This window comes from Hemitrygon akajei, chromosome 3 (assembly GCF_048418815.1).
Source record: "Hemitrygon akajei chromosome 3, sHemAka1.3, whole genome shotgun sequence".
NCBI lineage: Eukaryota > Metazoa > Chordata > Chondrichthyes > Myliobatiformes > Dasyatidae > Hemitrygon > Hemitrygon akajei.
Genome location: NC_133126.1, coordinates 124303884 through 124328122, shown reverse-complemented (window position 1 = coordinate 124328122; position 24239 = coordinate 124303884). Strand labels below are relative to the sequence as shown.

Genomic DNA, 24239 nt, shown 5'->3' with positions numbered 1-24239 from the left:
GTTATTAGTGGGTTTGGGGTGAGGGTTTCTAAAGGACCAGGGAAGTTTTAACATTTTATTATTGTTATTAATTGCTTAAGATGGCTTTAATAGGCTACTGAGAAAGTTATTATTAGGCCGTCAGGAACAATATTAATTGGCAAGTTTGTTTTATTAAAGGATTATAAGATTATAAGGATTATAACTGGAAACAGGAGGATTATCAATAGACATACTGGCAGGCTATTAATGGACAAGTAGATAGGATTATTTGCACTGATGTCTTTAAGTTATAAATTTATTAAGTCAACACTTGCCACATATCAATGTGCTCTTAATTTGTAGGCCTTAATTGTGTGTAAATTTGGCTGAAGCATTACGTCAATAATTTGATCCATTGCTGTTAATTGATGGTAAAGATCTTTGACAGATACAGAAGACTCTACCTATCTGTACGTTCTTTCTTCTTTTAGGGCCAAAATCCACACAGCTGGGGCTTGGAGCAGAAATCCTGGTTTTCAGAGGATGATCTCTGAACAATTTCAGTATTCTCTTGGTATTCCTGGAATAACTAAAACTCCACGTCTGAATGGACTCTTAACTCATTTGTTGGTACCTCAGCCATTTTTCACATCAGTTCTTGTCACTGGAATTCATTCCCACTCATTTGTCTAATATTCATCACGAGTCCCACCATTACAACAAGACCAGGATCTGCCCTCCAGGTTTTACATTTTCACCATTTAATGAGATTATAGTTGATCTAAAATCCAAACTTCCCTCAGATACCTTGATTACTTGCTATCAAGGTTATGTTGATTTGTGATGTGAATGTGTGCCATGTATGAACATGTATAACTTTCCATGGTAGATGATCCCAAACATTCACAACCTTTAGAGCTTTTCTTTATTTTGGCCCTAGTGAGTGATCCATTATTCTAATGTTCTGACCAATAGATTCAGGATCTCCTCACTGGTAAAGCATTATCTCAAGTGGCTTGGTCAAACGATATACCAGAAATACAGTATACATTTCAATGGGGTCACCTCACTAGGGGAAGAAGCTTCATGCATCTTGTCTCTCTTCAAAAGACAAAGCCCTCATCCCAGTCAACATAGCTCCACTAACTTTGGGGTCAAGTAATATCCACGCTTAGGTATAAGATCAATAATGTATTCCAAGTATGGTCTCATCAAAAGTCAGTTAGTCTTCTACTTTGTTGAGCACTTAGAAGTGGAGCTTGCTGGTGGCCAAACATTTCTATTTCCCATTTCTATGACCTCCTCTTGTGCCGAGATGAGGCCACCCACAAGGTGGAAGGGCAACACCTTATATTCCATCTGAGCAGCCTCCAATCTATTAGCATGAGTATCAATTTCTCCTTCCAGTAAAAATATTTTTCCCACCTCCTTGACTTCTCTTCTTTCCCCCACACTGACCTCTTACTTCTTCTCACCTGCCTGTCACCTCCCCTCCTCCTTCACCCCTCTTATCAGGTTCCTTCCTCTCCATCCCTTTATCATTCCTACCCACCTAGCTTCACCTAGCACCTTTAGCTGTCCTCCTTCACAAACCCCCCTCCACCACCTTTTTATTCTGGCACCTTCCCCTTTTATTTCCAGTCCTGAAGAAGGGGCTCCATCTGAAATGTTGGCTGTTTATTCATTTCCATGGATGCTTCCTGGCCTGCTGAGTTCTTCCAGCGTTTTGTGTGTGTTGCTTTGGACGTCCAGCCTCTGCAGACTTTCTCCTTTTTATTATTAGACCCTTGCGCTCCAATTTACTTGTAACTGAAGGGCAGTGACTTAGCTAACACACCTGTGAGGAGTATGCATGACCTCTCGGTGATTCTGGAGAATTTCCTGTGGTTGCTCTGGATTCTTCCCACATTCCATACAAGTGTGGTTCTTTGTAAAAACTCCTTGGGTTCTAAATGCTCCGAACTAGAGGTACTTTCTTACCTTATTTCATGGTTTGTTGCAGAGGAAAAAAACTCAATGATAATTATTCCCAGGTTTGCCCTCTCCTAATCTCTTCTCAAGTGTCACTCTTCTCAGAATGAGGTGGGTTATTATTGCTCACAACCCAGGCTGACACTTTAATCCAGTACTGAGGGTATACCGCAGTTTGAAGTGCTATTTTTGACTGAGACATAATAAATGAGAACTTCACTGTTTGTACAGGGTCCAATAATAGGTTCTCCCTGCATCATGAGAAGCAGCACTGGGTATTCTTCTAAAGCAGGGGTTTCCAACCCGGGGCAGCACAGACCCCTTCCTTAGTGGCACCGATCCATGGCGTAAGGCGGCTGGGAACCCTTTTTCTGATGGCATGGCTATTATTCTGCAGAAATCATCAACACCTTGTGACGCTTTATCCACCATTAGCGGAGTAGTCTGCAGAATTGCTTCAGAGCCCCTGTAAGTGTTTTTGTAAAAGTGTAAAGAAATGAAAGGCAATCCAAGTTCCTTTTCTGAACCTGTCAAAGCATGAATAATGTTCAGATATGACTGTGGCCAATTTGTTAACTTGAATCTAGATGCCTGAGATGCTGTCCCAGTAAAATGCGCATCGATTCTGTTTGATTTGCAATGCAAATTAATTTCTTCATGCTTATACTTTATTATATCTTAAATGAGTATTTTTCATCAATGGAAAAATCTCAAGGTATATTTGCTGAATCTTAACATTGTTTTCAAGCTTCATTTTCCAGATTACCTTCAAGTTGTACATGACTCGCCTTTGATCAGCTTCTGGGCATCAGATTCACCGTCACACTGACCCATTTTATTTTTATTCATTTGTTCTATATTAGAAGTATTTCTGCCAGTACAACACATGAAGCTAACTGACTTTTCCCAGCTTCTCCTCCATTTCCTGCCAGCTCCTGTTCCATCACCGTTTGCACTGCCCTCTCATCCCTACGCACATCTCTATTACCGACATGGTCCTCAAGTCCTTCCTGTTTCATTGAGACCTCCTGACCACTGCTGTTGCTCTTCTTTATGCTTCAGGTTTCCTGGTGTGATTAACACCTTCTGTGTGCTCTTGGTTGGCCTTCCAGTGCCTCTACTTTGCCTCTGACTGAAGCGGCTCTGTGGGCACTGAACATGTCAAACATATCCATTTGTAAGAATGAATGTTATAAACCATTCTCAGTCCCAGTGTTACTTTGACAGTGATGCAGAAAAATACATTAGTTTAGCACAGCATACATAAACAGAACATACAGTAATAAAGCTTCCAAGACATAAGTATTATAGAAGTACAGCACATATAATATTAGGGTACACGGGGACGGAAAAGGCAAACAAGTATTTACAAACAGGAATGAAATACAATTAAAGGAATGCAGAGTGAAGAGCCCAAGATACAAATACAAAAACATCACATACACAGCAATATATCATTGAAAAAACAAAAAAACGTATATGCTGGAGATTTGAAATAATGGAAGTACTCCACAGGCCAGATGGTGACAGAAATGGAGTTAATCTTTCAGCTCAGCCGCACTCATCAGAACTGATAGAGGGCCACGAATCTGAGGGGTTAACCCAGTTTCCCTCTCCACAGGTGCTGTCTGACCTGCTAAGTATTTTTGGCATTTGCTGTTTTTTGTAGATGTATACAGTGAATTACATAGATGACACGGAATGGAAACAACTGCTCCACGCAGTTGCTTATGATTCCCTGAAGCCTCCACTCACTCTACACTAACAACACTGTTAGTTTCTCTTTCACGAGTTTCTCCAGGTTCCTGTGAAATGCATCAATGGTATTTTCCTCAATGCTGTAGCGAGTTCCACGTTCTCAGGATGAAGAGGATTCTACTGAATTTCCTGCTGGATTAAATATTCACTCCCTAATATTCATTGCCCTTGGTTTGGTCTCCTCAGGTAGAAACCTTGCCTCCACCAAATACTCTGAAAACAGTGGATTCCGATTAATTGAGTCATCGGTTAATTGGGGCAGCCGCTTATTTGGACAACTCTTAAAGAACAATAAAAACAATTGAAAAAAATAGCTGGGATTCCCTTTGTTTATTTGGGAAATTATGATGCTTAATTGGGACAGGAGACTAGGGCAAACAGTTTTTAAATAGCTTCAGTTGAGTGTGTGTTCAAAAAGCAGTGAATGTTGGCAAGATACAAGCAGTAAGACAACTCAAAACTGGTTTGCTCACTGCGGTTTCAAGCATTCAGAATTGAAGATGCCAGAGACGACCGGGGGTGAAAATGAAACAATTGCAATACTTCAACAAGCTTGGGACCAGAAAGAATTTGAAGGTATTGACAATCATTTTGAATGTTACAATGAAAATGAAGATTTGAAGGATGCAATCATCAAAAAGATTGTATGAAGGCTGTCCATTATACGTACTCTGAATCTGCATTGATTTTGTTCATTTACAAGTCAATCAAAAGAATATGGCAGCATACACTGAGTAACTATTCCAATAACTATAACTAGAAGGTTATCCATACATAACCATTGGGAAATACAGTTTTATAGTACTGTAGTAGCACTGTTACTTTCTAATTCATTCTGTACTTCTCTTAAATGCATAATTTATTAGTTAAGTGGTAGGTTGTTCTTTCTTATATGTTTTTAGCTATTTCCAAGAAATTTCAGCTAATGAGGTCGCCTCTTAATTAGGACAAAATGTACTGGTCCCGGTGTATCACGATTAACAGGAATCCACTGTAAATACAACAGTAATGGCAAATAAATCTCTAAGCCATGAATATGATCTGAAAGCAGTGCACATAGAGGATAAAAATTAAATATAAATATTTGTAAATAGAAGATGAAGGGTGATGAGTACACATTCAAAATTGAAACAAACATTCAGAGATACATACTGTAGATGACAGGAAACTAATTAATACGAATGTGCCACTAAATACAACAATATCTGAGAAAATCAAGAGTTTGAAGGTGGGTCTACACTGGGACAGAGATACAAATATATAGGAAAACATTAATCTGCAGGAATATAACTCTATCATTAATAAACTTATATAAGCTTAATTTATTAAAGGCAATACAAGTTATTTTTGAACCTTTTCAAAGCACGAGTAATATTCCGGTTACTGCGGTCAATTTATTAGGTTGGAATTAGTTGCCTGAGATGCTGATCCAGTACCAGTGACCCAGGTTCAATTCCCGCCACTGCCTGTAGGGAGTTTGTACATTCTGCCCATGACTTTGTGGGTTTCCCTCGGGTGCTCCAGTTTCCTCCCACAGTCCAAAGAGATGCTAGGTCAATTGGTCATTGTAAATTGTCCCGTGATTAGGCTGGGGTTAAATTGGGGGTTTGCTGGGAGGCATGCCTCGATGAGCCGGAAAGGCCTATTCCACACTGTATCCCAATAAATAAATAAAACTATACTTTCACATTAAGTAAACAGAATAAAATAATTGTTAAAAAGGACAGAAATGAATTACTTTCTGTCACTAAATGCTAGTTATGTTCCCTCGCACTATCTGGTGCCTGTGAGTCTGATGGCAGGCAAACACGACCTGGGGCTGGGACTCGTCCACATTTAGCACAGCTACTCAAGAGTTGCACTGCATCATCGAAGTGTCCAGTAACAGAACACAAAAGGGCTCAGCACAGAGACACAGCGGATCGAAGGAATATCCCCCTGCAAAGCAGGGCCAGGGAGAAAACAGATCTAGCCTGGGAAACATCAGAATGAAAAGCTGACAAGCGAAGTTATCATTGAATAATAGGTGGCCTTTAAAACAGGGATGCTCCAGCTGCAGTGTGGCCCTGTTCCTGAGAGAGCGAAGGATGAGCGAAGCAAAGATGCAGCTCCCTGAGTAACCTGAAAGGATTTGTTCTGCTAAGGGAGGAGCAAAAGGATGTGTAGCATCTGCATTAATCTTGCATAGTACTGGTACAGGCACGGTGGACAGACTGAATTCCCGTGCTATAACCGTTTTGTAACTTGCTGATACAGCTTATTAACTGTCTACCCCCAGGCTTCTCATCACACTATTCTCACATATTAAGCCACCCCTATACTGCCACAGAAGACCTTATAGTTGATCAAAAGCAGTTGCAACTCCAAATTGTTTAGGCAAAACCTAGGCGGAACTCTGCATTGTAACATTGACTTGTGTCACAAATCCAGTACAGTTCCAGAAAATGGAACCATTGCCCTTGCACACTCTGGGTCTACAATGAGGATGGTCTCACGTTTGAGTTGATTTTGTTCAACACCAACCAGTGCTGACTCACTTTGTAGGCTTGCTTGCCTATAACAGGGTCAGACTATGCAGTGAATGCACTGTATTGTTCTATGCACTCATGCTTGGCAAGGACTGGGCTAACGGAGCTCAGATTATGCTTTTAACAAGGCCCTAGACAGGTATGAAGTCATCACAAGTGCTGAGTTTTTCATCCTTTGAATTTGATCCTAATCCAGAGTTCACAGGGAGAGGCCCACATGAACTAACGCCTTTCCTCTTTTTGGGTTCTCAGTTATAGTACCTTGAGGGCTTGGCATCATCCTTGGCGGTGCTGTCTGGTAGGCACGGTAACGGCACTCGGTCTCGAGCCTTGGCAGCTGCTTTTTCTGCTACCACATTGGAGGACGATCTTGTTGCTAACCTAATGCAATGGTGAAAGGACACATCATTTCCAAGTAAATATTATTTCCCGTTCACACCAACTCAACATCAACTGTGCCCAGTATCTTTGTTGAGAACGTTCCGATCAGAATATTCAGCACATTTTATACACTGCCTGAACTGGAACTAACAGTTGTGTGACAAGACTTCCTCACCAATTTCATTCGCATGTAGGCAGTGCAGATAACAGCAAACTGGAGCACAGTGTTGGATTGGGAGTGACTGAATGGATTAGACAATAAAAAACAGATGAACTAGAAGTCTCTGGGTTCAATTCTCATTCCAAAGCATTGAGTGTATAAATCTAGGCTGACAATTTTGATAGGATGCTGGAGGTGCCATCTCCTAGACACAACCCTAGAGGCACATAGAGAGCATCCTATCAGGTGCATCACAGCTTTGTAAGGCAGACATCACAAAACCAGCTTCCCCTGATGAAGGGTCTCGGCCTGATACATTTACTCTTCATTTCCCTACATAGATGCTCCCTGACCTGCTGAGATCCTCCAGAACTTTGTGTCTGTTGCTTCCTTCTATTAATTTTGTACAATTAACACTAACCTTTTAAACGGACCTCTTGTATAACAGGGATAACTCATGGTTACAACCCCGGCACTGTATTTGTCTACCTGCACGACACTTTCTCTGCAACAACAACTCTGCATTCTGCATGGTTTGTTTTTGGCCCCTTTTATACCACCTCGGTGTATCCGTGTAAGGAATGATCTGCCGGGAAGGCATACAAATTGAGCTGCATCTCAGTCGGTGTGACAAAAATAAACCAATCACCAAATACCAAACAAAATTATGGAACCATGACAATCTCTTAGAAATAGAACTTATTCCTTAATTAGTGCCAAATCCATCCATAAAACAACATAACCAAACAAATCCCTGGTTATCCTCACATTTTTGCTTGCGGGAGCTGGCTCTGCGCAGGCATTTCCTATAAGAGATCACATAGCTGATTAAGTGCTTTGGGAAATCGCAAATATAATGACTTGCACAGTATAAAATGCAGTTGTCTGTCTTTAACTAATAGGCATATATTGTTTTGTGAGACCCCACTTCCAACATTTTTGTAGTACCATTGTAGTGGTTCCTAGTGGGTCCTCAGGTGGTTGAAAAGGCCAATCTGCAGACACGAGTAAGTGGTGGCAGTGGCTGATGATTGGGTCTTTTCGTTGTTCATTCTTTCCTTTCTCAGCTGCCCCTTGTTCTCTGCAGCCCAGCAGAGGTGAGTCTCATGTAGCACTGCTCGCTCTTGAACAGATTTCCTCCAGGTGCATCTATTGAGTGCAATGTCTTCCCACTTTTTAGATGTCATGTTGAATTTGTTCATGCTGATTTTTATGCTATTTTTGAAGCAATTTCTTTGCCCACCGGGGGCTCACTGACCTTCCTTCAACTGGGAGTCAAGTACCTGTTTGAGGAGATGTGAGTTTGGCATCCAAATGTCATGACTTATCTATCGGAGTTGGTGTTGTTTTATTGTGAAGGAGATGCTGTTCCTGTGGCCTCCTCCAGTACACCAGCGTTAGTACGTGTGTCCTTCCAGCTGATCCTCAAAACCTTTCATAAGGTTCTTTGGTAGGATTGTTCCAGGGTTTTCAGGTGGCCACTGTAGGTGGTCCATACTCAGATCTAGGAAGATCTGAATGTAGGAAGGACTACTGCTCTGCAGACTAAAAGTTTTGTTTGGGCCTGTATGTCACAGTCTTCAAAGACTCTTTTCCTTAATATTACATGGGCTTCACTAACATTGCTCAGGCGGTGGTTGATCTCTGAGTCGACGTCTGCTTTTGAGGAGAGAATGCAACCAAGGCAGGGAAAGTGAACTATATTTTCAAGGATAAATGACTGGCTTGGTGGTGGCTGAGAAAGGGATTGTGTCTTTTTAATATTTAAACCAAGACCCAGGGCACAATATGTCTTGCAAAGGTATTGGGGATACACTGGAGTTCTCTTTCAGAGTGTGCTGTGATGGCATCGTCATCTGCATAATGATGCTCCATGATAGTGGTTGTGCTGACCTTGTTCTTGGCCTGGAACTGGTTGACAGTGTTTTCCGTTCTGTGCACGATTGGGATTCCCTAAGTCAGGCCTTGGCCAATGAGGTGAAAGATGACAGCAATAAAAATGGCAAATAGGGTGGGTGCAATGAGAAAGTAAGGAGGCATGGGACCCAAGGGGATATTGCATCATTGTAGATCCAGAACTGGCTTGTCTGCAGAAGGCAACAATTGGTTGTAAATGGGTCATATTCTGCATGGAGATCAGTGACCAGTGGTGTGCCTCAGGGATCTGTTCTGGGACCCCTACTCTTCGTGATTTTTATAAATGACCTGGATGAAGAAGTGGAGGGATGGGTTAGTAAATTTGCTGATGACACAAAGGTTGGGGGTGTTGTGGATAGTGTGGAGGGCTGTCAGGGGTTACAGAGGGACATTGATAGGATGCAAAAATGGGTTGAGAAGTGGCAGATGGAGTTCAACCCAGATAAGTGTGAGGTGGTTCATTTTGGTAGGTCAAATATGATGTTAGAATATAGTATTAATGGTAAGACTCTTGGCAGTGTGGAGGATCAGAGGGATCGTGGGGTCCGAGTCCAAAGGACACTCAAAGCAGCTATGTAGGTTGACTCTGTGGTTAAGAAGGCATACGGTGCATTGGCCTTCATTAATTGTGGGATTGAGTTTAGGAGCCGAGAGGTAATATTGCAGCTGTATTGGACCCTGGTCAGACCCCACTTGGATTACTGTGCTCAGTTCTGTTCTCCTCACTACAGGAAGGATGTGGAAACTATAGAAAGGGTGCAGAGGAGATTTACAAGGATGTTGCCTGAATTGGAGAGCATGCCTTATGAGAATAGGTTGAGTGAACTCAGCCTTTTCTCCTTCAAATGACGGAGGATGAGAGGTGACCTGATAGAGGTGTATAAGATGATGAGAGGCATTGATTGTGTGGATAGTCAGAGGCTTTTTCCCAGGGATGGAATGGCTAGCATGAGAGGGCACAGTTTTAAGGTGCTTGGAAGTAGGTACAGAGGAGATGTCAGGGTAAGTTTTATTTACACAGAGAGTGGTGAGTGCATGGAATGGGCTGCTGGCAACGGCGGCGGAGGTGGATCCGATAGGGTCTTTTAAGAGACTCCTGGATAGGTACATGGAGCTTAGGAAAAGAGGGCTATGGGTAAACTTAGATAGTTTCTAAGGTAAGGACATGTTTGGCACAGCTTTGTGGGTTGAAGGGCCTGTATTGTGCTGTAGGTTTTCTTTCTATGATGCACCCAATTTGACTCCTGAGTTGCCGGTGAATGGTTCCAATTCAGCGCCACTATTACTGAGTACTGTGGCTGACATGTCATCACACAGCAGTCTCAGTATTTGTAAGTACTTGTCAGGATAGCCAAGATTTGACAGTATATGCCAGAGAGCTTGACAGATTACTGTATCAAATCTATGAAAGCCAAGTACAAAGGTTGCCTTTATTCACGGCAATTTTCCTGTAATTGGTGTGCTGGGAATATCATTTCTATTGTACCTTTTGGTTTGCACGTGGCCAAGTGGTTAAGGCATTCATCTAGTGGTCTGAAGGTTGCTAGTTCGAGCCTTGGCTGAGGCTGCATGTGTGTCCTTGAGCAAGGCACTTATCCACACATTGCTCTGCGACGACACCGGTGCCAAGCTGTATGGGTCCTAATGCCCTTACCTTGGACAACATCGGTGGCGTGGAGAGGGGAGACTTGCAGCTTGGGCAACTGCCGGTCTTCCATAAAAAAAAACTTTGCCCGCCCAGGCCTGCGCCCTGGAAACTCTCCAAGATGCAAATCCATGGTCTATCGAGACTAACAGAGACCTACTATCTTTTGGTGGGTGGAAACCACATTGTGATTCAGGGAGTACTTCAGATAGCGGATGGAGTCAATTAACAAGGATACGTGCATATGTGCAAGCACTTTGTCTGTTGCTGATATGAGGGAGATGCCTCTGTAATTGTCGCAATCTGCCTTGTCTCCCTTCTTGAATGTGCTCATTATTAGAGCATCTCTGAGCTCTGAGTTCCTTTTCCCAGACCTTCAGGAGAAAGACATGTGTGTGGTGCAGGTCAGCTGGCCCACCTTCCTTAAGGATCCCATCAGGTCCAATGGCATTGTTGCTCTTCACACTCCTGATGACATCACAAGCCTCTTTCATACCAGGAGCTTCCCCCATCTTTCCTCTCACAGGTCTCTGGAGGACTTGATTAGTAACCTTTGGTTCAGCAGAGTTGTTACGGTTAAGAAAGAAGACAGCTATCAAGCCCAGCATCCACGGCATTGGGTTTGCCAGCTCGTCAGTCAACTCTTTGAACTTCTCGTGGGGAATCAGTGAATGTCTCACGATGATCCATTTGGCACTTGCCAACAACCAGATAGCAATCATCATCAGTGCTTATGCACCAACTCTGGACTTGCACGAGTATGAAAAAGAGGCCTTCTATGCTTGCCTAGATGCGACAGTGTCAAACATCCCCAAGGATGAGGTAATTCTTTTAGGGGTTGGGACTTCATGCTTTGGAAGAGTAGCGTAGGAAAGGAAGGAATTGGCAACTTCAACTTAATTGGAGTACTGCTTCTCTCCACATGTGCTGAGCACGATCTGATCACCAAAACTCTTTTGCATCAGAAAAACAAATTCAAGGCATTGTGGCAGCAGCCCCGATCTGGGCAGTGGCATCTCATTGACTGTGTCATTGTCCGAGTTAGGGATCGGCACGATGTGAATATCACAAAGGCCAGGAATGGCCCCGAAGACAGCTGGACAGATCATTGACTGATCCGCTCCAACAAGCGCCGGGCCGGATCAGGAAGACTGGGTGCAGGTTGAATCCAGGCAGCGGGGTCCAGGCCCCATTGCGTATCAAAGCGACTGAACCCTATGTTTGGATGATGATTTAGGCACTGGGCTGGATTGAAAAGGTCAGGGTGTCAGGGGCCGAGGTTCAGCTTGCTGCTCCATGATGTTTACTCGGCTCTGCACTGAACTAAGGGTCTGTGCACGGACTCTATTTGTGGACTTCAGTTCTGAATGCTATTTGCTTGCTTTTATTGTTTACAAGATTTATTTTTTCCCCCTGTGCATTGGGTGCTTAATAATCTTTTTTCCAAAAATTGGGTTTTTTGAGTTTCTTTGTTCTGTGGCTGCCTGTAAAGCGGTGAATCTGAAGGTTGTATAATGTTTATATACTTCGATAATATATGTACTTTGAACTTTGTACTGTCCTTTTACATTTGACCTCCCAAAGTGCAACACATCACATTTCTCTGTGTTAAACTCCATCTGCCACGTCTCTGCCCACACGTGCTTTGATGACAAATCTACTTTGAACTTTTTGAACTTTGAATCGTGTCCATCAGACTCATGAAAAAGAGAAATGTTCATAAGAAGAGACCAGGCCAAGACTAAAACTCAAGAGCCTGGTTGACACTGCCACCCAAAAGCACCTTCAGGCCTCATTTGGGGAAAACCTCCAACAGGATTATCTGGAAGATATCGAAGAGCATTGGGGTCTGCTTAAGTCCACCACATTTCATACCTGCAAAAACATCCTTATGGTACAAGTCCAGGAAACATCAGGAATGGTTTGATGATAATGACAGGGAGATAGAACAATTTATCTCCAAGAAACAGAAAGCCTTTTCTGCCTTGGCAGAATGACATTGGCAGCAGAGCCAAAAGAAGACTTTACTCCAGGGCCAAGCCAAATGTCCAGCACCGGGCGAAGGAGCTAAAAACTTCTTGGCGGAGTAAGCAAGCCCTGGAAATGTAGAAAATGGCAGATTCTGGTGACACAAGAGGCTTTCATGGTGCTGCCAAGGCAAGGCAGTCTATGGACCAGCGGTGGGGGGAGTGGAGGGATGTAGAGAGGGGTGGAGAGAGGGGAGGTGGAGGGAGGTTTGGACGAGGAGGTTGGGGGGGGTGGAGAGGGGGACAGTGGAGGTCCGAGGGTCCAGGGGGGAAGGGCTATAGGGACGGGGGACAGAGAGGACAGGGGAGAGAGGGGGGGATTAATCAGAATGAGGTTCAAAATCACTGAAGTGCCTGAGTGGGAGGTGGAGAGGGAGTTTTGGATTTGACAGAATTTTTTTATTATTTAGCTTTTATTATTTAGACATACAGTCTTCCGGCCTAACTACACCCATGTGACCAATTTCACCAATTGACGAGTATGTCTTCGTACCATCGAAGGAAACCCATACGGTCACAGTGAGAATGTACAAACGGCTTACAGGCAACAGCGGGAATCGTTATTGTTGACCCTTCTCTGCTGTTATTTTCTATTTTTCTTTTACCATCATGACATCCTGTGGTGGGTATTTCTCAGAGATAATGATCATACAAGGTGAAACGTCAGGCATCCCATATTTATCGTTGAAAAGATCAACTCTTCAAGGTGCTAGGTGTTACTACAATAATCTGGGCATTGAATGAAGTAAGTGTTGTGGGCAGATCAGTTCTCACCCAGAAACTGAAAGTGTCTTTTATGGTTTTCTCAAATGGAATCCTGGAAATCTCACCAATAGGTCAACTGCAACACAATGATTTAACAAGATCTTACGTTTCAACACTGAACGCTGGGACATACTGGGTTGACCTTAAAGAGCTGGCATGAATTTATCAGTGTGCTCCCTCCATGCAGACCCCTTATAAATCAATCGCCCAGTTTAAAGTGGGGAAAATTCAGTACAACTAGCTAACCGTAGGATAATGCACCAGCCATCTTGTTATTTTTGCTCTGCCTTCCTGAGCTACTGAACAAGAGAAGTTGTAAAAACTGCTGATGGCCTGATCTGTTATAACAGCTAGTGGAATACTGTGATGTACCATTGAAACAAAGATACAAATTCCATTCACACTTCTATTCCCAAGTGCAAATTTCATTACCAAACACATCTTTAGCCTCAATGCCAATTCGAAACAAATCCATCGAAACAATTTGATTGCTATCCCAACCTTAATGCCAAGTTTACTTCAATCACTATCGCAGCCTGAACCTTAAATCCACCCTAACACCCGAATTCCAGTCCCAAATGTATTTCTATGTGTCCAAACTCCAAATAGTTGGCCTGGTGGTGTAGTGGCATCAGCACCGGACTTCGAGGTGAGTGGTCCTGGGTTCGAATCTCGCCGGCTCCTGCACACTTTCCATCTGTACTGGGTTGAGTGTCGAGCTTGCAACTCGGCTTTGTGGAAAACACACAAAATGTTAAGGTAGCGGCAATGGTTGCCGCCTGATGTGCCACAAGGCACAAAGAGGACCAGCTAACTCCGAATGCCATAGCAGCCATTGCTTGAATCTTAGGGTTCCCATAAAATATAGGAGCAGAATTAGGCCATTCGACCCCTCAAGTCTCCTAAAATCCATCTTATATCTCAAATCCACCATGTAGCCATCCCAGCGTCGACTCAAATCTAAAACAAATGTAATCTTATATTAACTAAACGGAACTTACCTTGCGAACCTGTCTCCGGTTTTTTGAGGTTCTGCATAAGTATTTGTTTTGTTTTCTTTAACTGAAATCATATCATCTTTTTCCAACTGTATAAAATCTGCAATTAAGAAGCAAATTAAATGAAATGCCAACTGAGTGAAAGAAATATAAAAACAAGGTTAACATTACAACTGTTTAGAAAATCCCATGCACAATTTAGAACATGATATTCTCAATGTAATATTATCCACTACAATCACACCTATCATGCATACTGATGACTTGGCATATAAAGGGATTGCCTATGTAGTAATGAGCCATGGAACACATTCAATGTGGGGCACCTATTCAGTCAGGATGTAATACAATCTATATATTGCTCTGAAAATATTGAGTTCTCGCTATGGATCATAAAGCTCTGTGCACCAGCTCCTTTGTCCTCTTAAACCCTATACTTTGGATATCTGTACCACACAGGTTGGTGTAGGGGAGTTTCCTGGAATCCCTGTGCTCTCACAACATTTCGATGGGACTAATGCTGGAACCTGCACCTTTTGTTGTGGATCTCAAGTACAATAACAATGTAACATGAGCAACCAAATGCAGCCTCGGGGTGCTCAGATCAACTGGCCAACATACAAATGTATATACATACAAATAAAAGAGAAAAAAGATATATATAGTGAGGTAGTGTTCTTGGGTTCAATATCCATTCAAAAACCTGATGGCAGAGGGGAAGAAGCTGTTCCTGAATCATTGAGTGTGCCTCTTCAGGCTCCTGTACCTCCTCCCTGAAGGTAGCAATGAGATATTTGTGAGTGTCTTTGGTGACATACCAAATCTCCTCAAGCTCCTAATGAAATATAGTTACTGTTGTGCCTTCTTTGTAACTGCATCTATACGTTGGGCCCAGGATAGATCCTCAGAGATGTTGTCACCCAGGAACTTGAAAGTGTTCACTCTTTCCACCTCTAATGTCTTGATGAAGACCATGTGTTCTCTCGGCTTACCCTTTCCTGAGTCCACAATCAATTCTTTGGTGGGACTGATGCTGAGTGAAAGGTCGTTGCTGCGACACCACTCAACCAGCTGATCTACCTCACTCCTGTATGCCTTCTCATCATTTGAGATGCCGTCAGCAATAGCAGTGTCATCAGAAAATGGCACTTGAGCTGTGCCTAGCCACACAGTTACAAGTGTAAAGACAGCAGAGCAGTGGGCTAAGCACTCTTCCTTGACGGGTCATCTGTGTTGATTATCAGCAAGGTAGAGATATTATTACCAATCCGCATAGACTGGGGTCTTCCAGTCAGGCCCAGGTTTTTGACTAGATCTGTGGAATGATTGTGTTAAACCAGCTAGTTAATGTTGAAGTGTAGACCACTTCTGAAAGAATTAGCTCTCTCTTTCAGCTAATATCACCTGGACCTAGACTCTCCAACCAATGGAAGTTTATTGTTTCCATTTATCCCATCAACTCCACTCATATTGCCAGCAGCACCAAAGGAGTCACTGGTTTTGTCCTCTGTAGGTTAGCACACCTTGAAACATGCACAGTTAAAAGGCATGCTTGAGGTCAGACACTGGTGCACCTGAATGTTCACTGATTACCATCGAGCACAGTGACACAACACTGGCTTACTACAGCCAGGGTGAGGGAACAATTTCCATTTGGTCCTTCAGCCTTATACCCTGGAGGACTGGTGTGTGGATGGTGATCACCTGCATGAGATCACTGGTGGTTCAAAAGATCAGTGCACATGACGCTTAAAAACTCACTTTACATTTACGATGTCATATTTTGATGCGTTTCTTGATTTACTTCTACATTTTAAATATTTATTTTGTAATTATTGAAATCCACCTGAATAGCTTTTAAATGTTTAACCATTATACAGAGTTAAAAATCCTTTGACAATGGCAATTAGTAGTGTGGATGAAGAGGTAAAGATCTAGGATCCAATGATTGAGCCTGGCTTGCTGCTCAGACCCCATCCATTTCATGGACCCCTGTTGTAGAGGATCAGCTTGAAGTGGCCACCATTTCTAGAAGATGGCTGCCCTGGTAGAGACCATGGCAGTGAGTCCAGGGAGAAGGCCTGCTTGATTTAGCCCAACACTTTGAAAACTTTTACTGTCATCCTCAAAAGTGACAGTTAATCTCACCCTGCAAGTGGAATCCATGTATCATTCTGCAACGTTCACACTGCACTCCTTCCAAAGCCCAGAAATTCTCACCGAACCCCAAGACTAATTAGGAGTTTGTTTAGATTTAAATTAATGATGGCCCCCTTTGTAAAAGTCCTGGAGTATGTAATATGTTTTAACATGTATATCCATGACATTTTACAGGACCATCTCTTTATGTTACCACGCTTTCTATTTTTTTAATTGATTTTTTAATGCATTTTCTACAACACTACAAATAAAAAAGACCCAAACCAAAATAAAAAATTAATACAGTGCAAAATAAACATGCAATAATAATATAATACAAAAAAGATAATTGAGAAAGCACCCAAATTGAAGTCATGTAAAGTTAGTATCCTCCCCAAGCCCCACAACAAAAAAAAAACTCCAGACCAACCACAACAAAATATAGAGGATATAAATCAGGACATTCAAACCCCCAAAACTGTAAATACACTGAAAACAGAAGATAATAATGCCTACTACCAAAAAAAAAAGAAGAGCTGAAAGTAAGGGACTGAAAAAAAAAACCCTAATTAAGAGGAAAGTTATGAAAGTACTCAATAAAAGGTCCCCAGACCTTATGAAACGTTATATCCGAATTAAGAATTGAATGATGAATTTTTTCAAGGTCTAAACAGGACATAATATCATTAAGCCATTGAGCATGCGTGGGCGGGGCAACATCTCTCCATCTAAGGAGGATTAGATGTCTAGCCAGGAGAGAAGCAAAAGATAATATTCGACACTTAGTCGAACTCAAACGTATATCTGTCTCACCCAAAAAACCAAACAGAGCAATTAAAGGGTTAGGTTCTAAGTGGTGATTCAGAATACAGGATAAAGTTATAAAAACATCTTTCCAAAATTACTCTAAACTAGGACAGGACCAGTACATATGAATAAGAGAAGCCTCGCCCCTTTTGCATTTATCACAAAGAGGACTAATATTAGGGTAAAATCGAGATAATTTAGATTTGGACATACGGGCTCTATGAACAATCTTAAACTGTAAAAGGAAATGGCGAGCACAAAGAGAGGTTGAATTAACCGATTTGAGAATCAAGTCCCAAATCTCATCAGATAAAGAGATATTTAAATCATGCTCACAAGCCATTCTAATTTTATCCACAGGGGCACGCCGTAAGAATGCTGATTTATCACAAATAAATGATATTAAACCTTTACCCAGTGGATTAATAGAAAGAAAGAAATCCATAACATTTTTCTCGGGCATTTCAGGGAAGTTAGGAATTAAAGGATTGATAAAGTGTCTAATTTGGAGATATCTAAAAAAATGGGCATTAGGCAGATTGAACTTAGCAGAGAGCTGTTGAAAGGATGCGAAGCGATTATCGATAAAAAGATCTTCAAAATGTCTACTGCCCTTCCTATACCAATCATAGAATGTTGAGTCATACATAGTAGGTAAAAAAAGATGATTATGTAAGATAGGACTAGAAAGGGAAAAACCATAAAAACCATAAAATTTCCTAAACTGGGCCCATATTCGCAAAGTGTGTCTGACAAGAGGATTAACAATTAGTCTAGACAAACTACTAGGGAGTGCAGAGCTAAGAAGTGCAGAAATAGATAAATCTTTAGTGGAATTCAACTCCATTGCCACCCAATTAGGGCTCTCGGGTTGGCTATGAAAAAAAGACCAAAAGGCAGTGCAACGTATGTTAGCTGCCCAGTAATATAAATGAAAGTTAGATAAGGCCATGCCACCCTCTTTTTTAGATTTTTGAACATAAACTTTATTAATTCTAGAATGCTTATTCTTCCACAGATATGACAAAATAATAGAGTCTAAGGAATCAAAAAAGTTTTAGGAATAAAAATTGGGATAGATTGAAATAAATATAAAAATTTAGGGAGAACATACATTTTAACAACATGAATACGACCTACCAAGGACATAGATAGAGGTGACCATTGTGACAGACTCTGTTTTGTAGTATATAAAAGATTAGCAAAATTTTCACAAAAAAGATCTTTAAACTTCCTTGTAACTGTAATCCCAAGGTAAGTAAATTGATTATGAACTACTTTAAAGGGGAGGTCACGAAATGCTAATACTTGTGCTTCTTTATTAATCGGGAAAAGTTCACTCTTATGTAAATTAAGTTTATAGCCAGAAAACTGGCTAAATTGATCAAGAAGTGAAAACATTGGAGGTAAGGATGTGGACAGATTTGAAAGAAAAAGTAATAGATCATCAGCATAAAGAGAACCATTATGCTCAAAACCCCCCTCCAGATCCCGGTCAGTTCAGGACAGCTTCGGAATGTTATCGCCAGAGGTTCTATAGCCAAATCAAAGAGAAAGGGACGTAAAGGGCATCCTTGACGGGTGCCACGTTTGAGGTTAAATAGCTGAAAATTAGTCAAAACAGAGGCGGTAGGACACAGATACAGCAATTTGATCCAAGAGATAAAACTTTGACCAAAGTCAAATTTTTCTAAAACTGCAAAGAGGTAGTTCCACTCTATACGATCAAATGCTTTCTCCGCATCAAGAGAAATAACGCATTCAGGAATCCCAGTTGAAGGTGAATATAAAATATTAAATAAACGCCGAATGTTAAAAAAAGGAAGACGGTTTTTAATAAAACCAGTTTGATCATCAGAAATAATAGAGGGATAACAATTTCTAATCTATGAGCCAAAACTTTGGCCAAGATTTTAACATCAACATTAAGCAAAGAAATCGGCCTTTACGAGAAGCACTCTGTTGGGTCTTTACCCTTTTTTAATAAAAGAATAACAGATGCCTCATTAAAAGAGGGTGGCAATTTACCATAATTAAACGAGTCAGATAGTACTGAGAGTAACTGAGGAGAAAGGAGTGAAGAGAACGATTTATAAAACTCTACGGGGAACCCATCAGGTCCAGGAGATTTTCCTGAAGACAATGCAGAAATTGCAAAAGATATTTCTTCTGATGATATAGGCTCATTCAGTTTTTCTTTAAAATCAGATGAAAGTGAAGGAATATTCAGATTATTTAAGAAAAGATCAACAGAAATATTCTCATTCAGAGATTCAGAGGAATAAAGCCAAGAGTAAAAATTTTTAAATACGTCATTGATTTCTAAGTGATCCGATGTAAAATCCCCATTCTCCTTCTGGATCTTTGTAATATGTTGTTTAGCTTTAGAACGCCTCAGCTGATTAACCAGAAATTTACCAGATTTGTCACCATGAATATAAAAGCGACTCTTACTTTCAAGAAGTTGGTGTTCAACAGGTTGAGTAGACAGAAGATCAAATTTAGTTTGAAGTTCTACACGCTTCTTGTATAATTCAGGATTATTAGTTTGAGCATACAATTGATCTAATTCTTTAATCTGATTAATTAGGTCTAATCGATCTATACGGGACTTTCTATTAAGATTTGCTGTATAAGAGATTATTTGACCCCTCAAATATGCTTTCATGGCATCCCAGACATTCTGGGATGACATTTCAGATGATGTATTAGTGTTAAAATTAAAAGTTATCCGATCCTTAATAAATTTTAGAAAGTTATCATCCGATAATAAAGTCGAATTAAAACACCAGTGTTTATTCCTCTGAGGGAGACCAGGAAAGTTTAAAGACAAAGTAATTGGGGCATGGTCAGAAATCAGTATACTCTGATAATCACAAGAATAGACAAATGAAATAAGTGATTATCAAGTAAAAAATAGTCAATTCTAGTAAAGGTATGGTGAACATGTGAAAAAAAAGAATAAGCTCTCTCAGTAGGATGAAGAAAATGCCATATATCTGAGATACCATAATTAGAAAGAAAAGAGTGAATGGCTAAAGCAGACTTAGTCGGTGATCTAGTAACAGAGGACGATCGATCCAAATTAGGATCTAACCAACAATTAAAGTCGTCAACCAGTATAAGAGAATATGAATTTAAATCTGGTAGTTAGGAGAAAAAACATTCAAAAAAATTAATATCATCAAAATTGGGAGCATACAGGTTTGCTAGTACAACTTCAGTATTATATAATTTACCAGAAACAATAATAAAATGGCCATTTGTATCAGATATCTTATTATGGAGTTCAAAAGGAATATTTGAATTAATAAGGATAGAACCCCCCCCCCCCTAGCTTTGGCGGCAAAGGATGAATGAAAATGTTGACCCACCCACTTTGACAAAAGCCGAGAATTATCAAAACTACGAATATGAGTTTCCTGAAGGAAAGCAATGTCAGCTTTGAGTTTAATATGAGAGAAGACCTTCCTTCTTTTAACAGGATGATTCAATCCCTTCACATTCCAGCTCACAAATTTAAGTGTATTAACCATTATCAATTGCTAGTGCATAGAAGGTAGTAGGCATATAAAAAATCAAACAGTACAATAACAGTCTGGGAGCAAAAATGTAAACATAAATCAGTAGAATCAGGACACAGACATGACCTGAATAACAAGGGAAAACAAAAAAAACAGTGAGTAGGTTGGAACTGGAGAATCCACCCCACCCTTGCAACCCAAAACTAGATGGCTACCCAAAAAAGCAGCTAGCTCTACGAAAAATATTAACCCAAAAATGACTTCCAGTTCCGTATCGTTGACAAAGGTTCCGTATACATAATATAGCAAATAATAGCTAATTTATGCACTAGAGAGCAAAATTACAAATAGGAACAACTTCATCAGAAAAGGTATAAAACTTAATATAAAAAAAATCAGAAAAAAAACTAACCTACCCGCGAGAAACTATGAAAAATTGAAAGAAAAAAAAATAAAAAGGGGGGGAAGGGGGAAATTATAAATTTAAAGAGAGTACTTATCAGCCGTTTACAAAAAAAAAGCAAATCTTATACTATAAATCAACCAACAGGGAGGCCTTCAATAAAAAACTCCAAGCCTCCAAAACAAATTAAGATCAATTGTAGTTCTCTATAGATAACATTATACAGAAGTAAAATAAATTACACAGGTAAAATCTAAAAGTCCACAGGGAAACATTAAATTTAAATCATCTATTTAGGAAAAACGCACCAAGTCCAGGGAGAGATTAACTAGAGCCCTTAGAATCTCAATAGTTAATGTCTGAATTATTCAATTAGAGTCTGAGTTCGGAAAAAAGAACTTTACTTCGAAAAGTACTTATCAGCCATTTTAGAAAGTCAGACCGGTTCCGAAGAAGTCAAGATGGCTGGAAGATTTCCAAAAAACAACTCAGCCTCCTTCACTGATTTAAACCACTTATTTTCTCCAGTAGTAAGCGTATTTCGAAGATCCGCTGGATTACGGAGAGAAGGTCTGAATCCACGATCAAAAAGCACTTTTATTACACCTTTAAACTCAGCACGCATCTTCAGAACCTGGGGGGCGTAATCTTCCACAAAATGAATATTCGTGTTTTGAAAAGCAAAAGTACCTCTGCGGCGTGCCTCCATAATCAAACGGTTTTTCACCTGGTATCGATGAAAGCATTAAATAATTGGCTGTGGATGGGAACCCAAAATTGCGCGAGGAACATAAATCCTGTGAGCCCTTTCTAGCTCAGGTGGAGTCGGAAGAAATTCTTTCCCAAAAATCTCACAGAGAAAAGAAGAGAAAAATTCAACGGAAGAGCCCTTTTCGGTGGCCTCCGGCAAACCGAGAATTCACAGATTGCAGCGTCTGCTCCGATTTTCGAGATCCACCATTTTGGAAGTAAGTTTACTGTTCTCCTCCGCTAGGTTGGAGCAGAAAGTTTCGAGATGTTGAACACGGTGTTCTAAATCTTCAGAGGTTAGGAATATGCGAGATAAATGTTCAGCATGGTCATCCACTCTGGCATTAATCTGATCCAATTTTGATTCCAGCTGATTGATAGAAGTTCTCAATTCAGTCTTGATATCCGTTAAAGTATCTTGTCAATGTTGTTCCAAAATAGTGAGAATCTCAGCCGACAGAGCCGTGGAAGTTTCTTTTTTCTCGATTTTAGTACCTTTTGTAGCCATTATGAGATAGGTGTATTCGCAGGCAGATAAAAGAAAACTAATAAAATAACAAACTAAGGTTTAAAAAGGGAGACACATAGTGCAAAGATAGGAAATATAACGGAGCAAAAGTTTGAAGCGACTAAACAATCGCCATCTTACCAGAAGTCTTCACTCTTTCTATTTTATCATCATACAAAAAGTTCTCAATTCTATCCCCTTTAGGTCCAAAGTTGCTGATCTCAAATTTTCCTACATTACATTGGATTTACCACCATTTTCCTATTCAAAAAATAGGGATTTTTCACGTTACGTTGCCATTATCATACTTTACGTCCACAACATATCTGCAGCCCTTGGATTCAGAGAGGACCTCTGCTCCTAATCATTGTCCTAATAAATAATGTAGTCTGGATATTGTCCAAAAGAGGATCAAACCCAGCGGTTGGGCCTAACCTGATTATTGAATAACCTACTCTCTCCTTAGCATTATGGGGGCAGCCATTAGGACCGTCACAGGGGCTGCTGAGCGAGCCTCCAGATGACTAACGATCAAGAGGTGTGACCCGTGGACCAACGCAGCTGGAACACAAGCCAGAGCCTGATCAACCCTGGCTGGGTGGCCTGGGTGAGAGTGTCTGACATCGAAGCATCCGAAACACCTGATGACCCCGGGTCACATCCCTCTTGTGTCCCAGCATACACCCTCGGATGTACCTCAGCATCAAAGCAGGCCTCAACTCCTCCTTTAGAATCAGCATCAGTACTCCAGGCCTGTGCCAATCCCAGCCCAGCACCTTCTATTATATGCATGGAGCACACCGATAAAGAAAGAATGCCTTCCTACCATACAAAGTACCTGCTTGTGTTTGAAGATCGGTGGTTGTAATGTTACATGATATAACAGAATATTTTATGTCTATAATTGAGAAATAAGACAATCAGTACAAGGAGTCCACACTACAGATTGTGTTGAATTTTGTTTAACTTCACCTCTATTCTTCTCTGAGTTGATATTATTTCCACATCCATAATCCATACCACTCAGCACTGTGGCTCCTTTTGATAGCAAACTCTACTCCACCAGCCTCCGGGTTGTTTCTCCTGAATTATTTACTAGATTATTACCATTTACTTAGAGCTATCAGCTTAATGGTCTCGAGTTTTAAACTCTCCCACATGCAGTAATTTTGTTACCTCTATCTTTTTCTACTTTTAACAGGCTGTATTGGGTAACATCATTCCTCTTTAGATTTACAGAAAAAGGCTGTAATTATTATACTCTTGAAGTTCTGGTAAATATCATTTACACCTTCTCCAGTGCCTTTATTGCCCCTCGTAATAAACTCAGGAGGTTCTGCAGATGCTGGAAATCTTGAGCAATACACACAAAATGCTTGAGGAACTCAACAAAGTCAGGCAGCATCTGTGGAGGGAAATAAACCGATGATGTTTTGCTCCAGGATCCTGCATCAGGACTGGGAAGGAAGGGAGAGGAAGCTAGAATGAAAAAGTAGGGGAGGGGAAAGGAGTACAAGCTGATGTGAAATCAGGTGAAGTGAGACGGGGGAACAAAGTGAGAAGCTAGGAGTGATAACCAGAAAAAGTAAAGGCTGAAGGAGGAATCTGAAAAGAGAGGAAAGTGGACCAGGAGAAAAGGAAGGAGGAGGGGTATCAGAGGCAAGTGATGGGCAGGTGAGGAGAAGAGAAGGGCAAGAGGGAAGCCAGAATGGGGAATGGAAAAAGAGATAAGGGGGAGGAGCCCAAGACTGGCTAAAAGATCTCAGCCCAAAAGATTGACATTTTATTCCCCTCTACAGGTGCTGCCCGACTTACTGAGTCCCCTCAGCACTTTGGGTGTGTTGGTAAGGAGTTCCAAACCCTGTCCATCGATGGTCCCTTGGGCAGACCCAGCTCTCCACTTGGAGTTAGACCCCCCTCCCTGTCCCAATATACCAACCACTGAAAATTACCTTAAGTCTTCTCTCGCTGTTTCCCCTCTGACATGATCAGTTTAT

At 41.1% G+C, this 24239-nt stretch overlaps 1 protein-coding gene across 1 annotated transcript in view; it reads right to left on the bottom strand.

Annotated features, from left to right (window-relative positions):
• LOC140725371 (phosphatidylinositol 3,4,5-trisphosphate 5-phosphatase 1-like) overlaps positions 1 to 21844 on the bottom strand; it is a 53365-nt gene extending 31521 nt beyond the window's left edge. The window contains exons 1-3 of the mRNA XM_073040771.1: positions 21675 to 21844; positions 14115 to 14211; positions 6480 to 6599 (exon numbers count right to left, since the gene is read on the bottom strand). Coding sequence (XP_072896872.1) covers positions 6480 to 6599; positions 14115 to 14211; positions 21675 to 21693 — 236 coding nt within the window. The 5' untranslated portion in view covers positions 21694 to 21844. The remainder of the gene's footprint in view (positions 1 to 6479; positions 6600 to 14114; positions 14212 to 21674) is intronic.
• Positions 21845 to 24239: the final 2395 nt, after the last annotated feature.